Raw genomic sequence first — 3,659 nt, forward strand, 5'->3', positions numbered from 1 at the left:
TATTGCCTCCCATCACAGCCCAAAACGACCATGTCGTGTACATGGGCAAGCTCACCAAAACTCGTACCGCCGCTTAAAAGGGCCCAGTGCGCTAGGCCCAGCAAACTCGTACGTGGCCCTCACGCTTGCCCTTTGTCTCAAAAAGGTGGATCTCTGAACATGCCGTGGCACGCACGGTACCCGTTTAGAAACCGACTCAAGTAGACGGGAACGGACCAAGGTCCCAAGCTGTAGAGTCCAGCCCGCAGTCCATATATCTCCCGACGCCCCGCCACACGATATATCTGTCAACCAATCCGAACCACACGTCCCACAGCTCGCAAGCTCGCGACCAAGCCGCCGCACGCGCCCCCGAACCCTGAACCCCAGCCGGCGAACGAGCGAAGCAGCAGCGACGGCAGCCATGGCGGCGGCGAAGATCCGGTGGGGCGAGCTCGACGAGGACGACGACGGCGGCGACCTCGACTTCCTGCTCCCGCCGCCGGTCGTCGTCGGGCCCGACGCCAACGGCCTCAAGAAGACGATCCACTACCGCTTCGACGACGACGGCAACAAGGTCAAGGTCACCACCACCACCCGCGTCGTCAAGCTCGCCCGCACGCGCATCTCCAAGGCGGCCGTCGAGCGCCGCTCCTGGGCCAAGTTCGGCGACGCCGCCACCGGCGACGACGCCTCCGCGCGCCTCACCGTCGTCTCCACCGAGGAGATCTTCCTCGAGCGCCCACGCGCCCCAGGTTCGTCCATCCTCTCTCTATCCCGACCTAGATCATCGCTACATCTGTGTCGGATAACATGTTGTTTGTCACCAAAGGTTCTTGATTCGCATGTTTTGAAGCACGCCGCTGTGCTGGTTGTGTAAGAGGACATACTACCTAGTTTTGTACATCTGCTACGAAAATTGAGTTGTACATTAATCATTAAGAGAAGCTGCGATTGAGTTCAATCAATTTCATGAGATCTAGCTAGATAGGTTTCTTTGAATAAATTTGTTCTGCTTGAGTTAGGTAGGTGATTCAAGGACGCTGCTTGCAGACCATGTATAGTGTCTGATCATTGGATTTCCAATTGCAGTTGTGAACTTGTGATGCACTATCGGTTATGGTCTTACGGAGTAGCTTAGAGGTTCCTCAAAGCTGTTTCTTGGCTGATCGGCGCCATGTTAAATTTCCTTCCATAATCCACGCTAATGTAACTTGTCTATTTAGCCATTGCTCACGCTCCAGCATGAACACTGCTATTGATCCATCCTTATTGTGGTTCTGAAGTCCCTAAACATGTCCCCATCTTATAGGCCATTGCTCACGCTCTAGCATGAATTGTGGTTCTGAAGTCCCTAAACATGTCCCCATCTTATAGGCCATTGCTCACGCTCTAGCATGAACACTGCTGTTGGTCCATCCTTATTGTGGTTCTGAAGTACCTAGACATGTCCCATCTTATTTGCTAACTTTTCACTTGATTGTAGGGAGCAAGGCTGATGAACCAAGTGCTTCCAGTGATGAACTGGCGACGGCAAACAAAGGTACCGCTCTCATGGTCTGCAGATCCTGTGGCAAGAAGGGTGACCACTGGACCGCAAAGTGCCCCTACAAGGATCTCGTCGATACTCTGGACAGGCCTCCTACTTCTGACGGACCTGCGGCACTGAATGATCCTGCCAAGAGCTCGTATGTTCCTCCGAGGCTAAGGAAGGATGCTGTTTATCAAGATGGTGGGCACGACATGAGGCGCAGGAACGATGAGAACTCTGTCCGCGTTACCAATTTATCCGAGGACACCCGTGAGCCTGACCTCCTCGAGCTGTTCCGTGCGTTTGGCCCTGTTAGCCGAGTCTATGTTGCGCTGGATCAGAGGACTGGATCAAGCAGGGGCTTTGGCTTCGTCAACTTTGTCCAGAGGGAGGATGCTGAGAAGGCCATCAGCAAGCTCAATGGCTATGGTTATGATAACCTCATCCTCCATGTTGAGTGGGCAACACCTAGGCCTAGTAATTAGTTGCTGTCTTCGTTTCTCAAATCAAAAGTTTGTTACTGCCTACTAGCACATACAGATTTACTGCTGGGTGTCTTATTGGTATGGTCTTTGAAGTACTCGTAGTAGTTTTGTGTCAGTGTGAATGACATTGCTTTTGTACACATGTGGATTTTGTTTGTAAGGATGGGATGAGAGTTTGGTACTTAAATTTTGTAGAGCTTTTGCTTTGTTTGGTTACCAGCAAAATCTGTGCCACCATAGCTTCAGGCTCTATTTTCTTCTCATCAAAAAGTGAAAGTTGCCAAAGCACTTCCCGGGGAACTCTTCTAATATCTTCCAGGAAATCCCTGTTGACATCTCCAAATTCTGAGAGCAGAGCGTTCATCCAGCGGCTGTCTTTCGATGCCGACAATAAGTGATGGAATGGCTCCTTTTTCCAACTTAGTCACTTACCGTATCAAGTTCCTGTAGGGCATTCTTCAAGTGCTAGGAGCAAAATACACGCGCAAGTGGAGTGGAATGCTGTTGAGTAAAGCCCTTAAATACCCATAGTGATGTGCAAAGCAATAGGCAAGAGTGTCAACAGTCTGTAGACCTCCATTTTTCTCTACAAACAGCCTGCAAGTTTCTGAATTTTCCATTGCCCTTTGCAGTGGCGGATCCAGGACCCAGATGAAACATACTCCCTTCGTTTCTAAATATTTGTCTTTCTAAAGATTTCAAATGGATTACCACGTACGGATGTATATAGACATATTTTAGAGTGTAGATTCACTCATTTTGCTCCGTATGTAGTCACTTGTTGAAATCTCTAGAAAGACAAATATTTAGGAACGGAGGAAGTAGTGATTAGCTTAGCTAGCGGGGCGGCACGCCACGTCGCAACTATGTAGACCGTAGTTGAAATGATAGAACTATAAACAATTATGAGTTAAACAGAATATGCATGGTAGCTTTATGTGTATCTTTCACTATTATGTAAAGAAGGGCATATCAATATATATGAAAGTTCAAGATGGCAAAGAAGTACATTTATTACAACCATGCATATACACACTGACAATAAAAGCTGGTACGTCTCTAATAAAAGGTACTTATTAAAACCACATAGAGTCCGGGAAATATACTTTGGTTCCTGGTTGTATATACACTTTACATGGGGATTTTTTTTAAGTAATTAAACAAAAAGTCAAGATAGTTAGAAACTATTTTTACAATACTTGACTTTCTTGCCCACTAGTATATAAATTTTCACAAGGAAAATAACCAACGTTGACTTCACAGCGAAAAAGACAAAATCTATTTGCTATTATAGGTCACTATTCACGCTATTTTGGTCAAAAATTTATCTTTTTTGAGAAGAAGTTAAAGAGGAATTTTTTTGTGGAACTTTTCTCACGAATACAATGGAAGGTCAAGTTTATTTCAAAAATATTTTTAGAAAATTTTGATTTTTTATTGAATTACTATTTTTTTTCATATATGGTACATATGTACCCATAGACCAAACGTCCGTGTCCCATAGAGTCCACTCTACATAGTGGTGATACGACCGTACTGCAATAACAAATCACAATTGATTTTCCCTGAATTAGATCATCCTGGTATAGCCTCCTGCAGGATTAGTTCCCGTAATAAAGTGATACAAAGGTTTTGCAAAAACTTGAACACTTCCGACAAGAGGT

The 3,659-nt window shown here is 46.1% G+C and overlaps 1 protein-coding gene across 1 annotated transcript; it reads left to right on the forward strand.

Moving 5' to 3' along the window:
* Positions 1 to 244: 244 nt before the first annotated feature.
* On the forward strand, positions 245 to 2,190 carry LOC125553504 (eukaryotic translation initiation factor 3 subunit G). Its single transcript, XM_048717276.1, has 2 exons — positions 245 to 734; positions 1,466 to 2,190. Exons 1-2 carry the CDS (start codon positions 404 to 406, stop codon positions 1,993 to 1,995), a joined length of 861 nt encoding a protein of 286 aa, XP_048573233.1. The 5' UTR covers positions 245 to 403; the 3' UTR covers positions 1,996 to 2,190.
* The last annotated feature ends 1,469 nt before the right edge of the window (positions 2,191 to 3,659 follow it).

The sequence above is a fragment of the Triticum urartu genome, chromosome 4, assembly GCF_003073215.2.
Source record: "Triticum urartu cultivar G1812 chromosome 4, Tu2.1, whole genome shotgun sequence".
Taxonomy (NCBI): domain Eukaryota; kingdom Viridiplantae; phylum Streptophyta; class Magnoliopsida; order Poales; family Poaceae; genus Triticum; species Triticum urartu.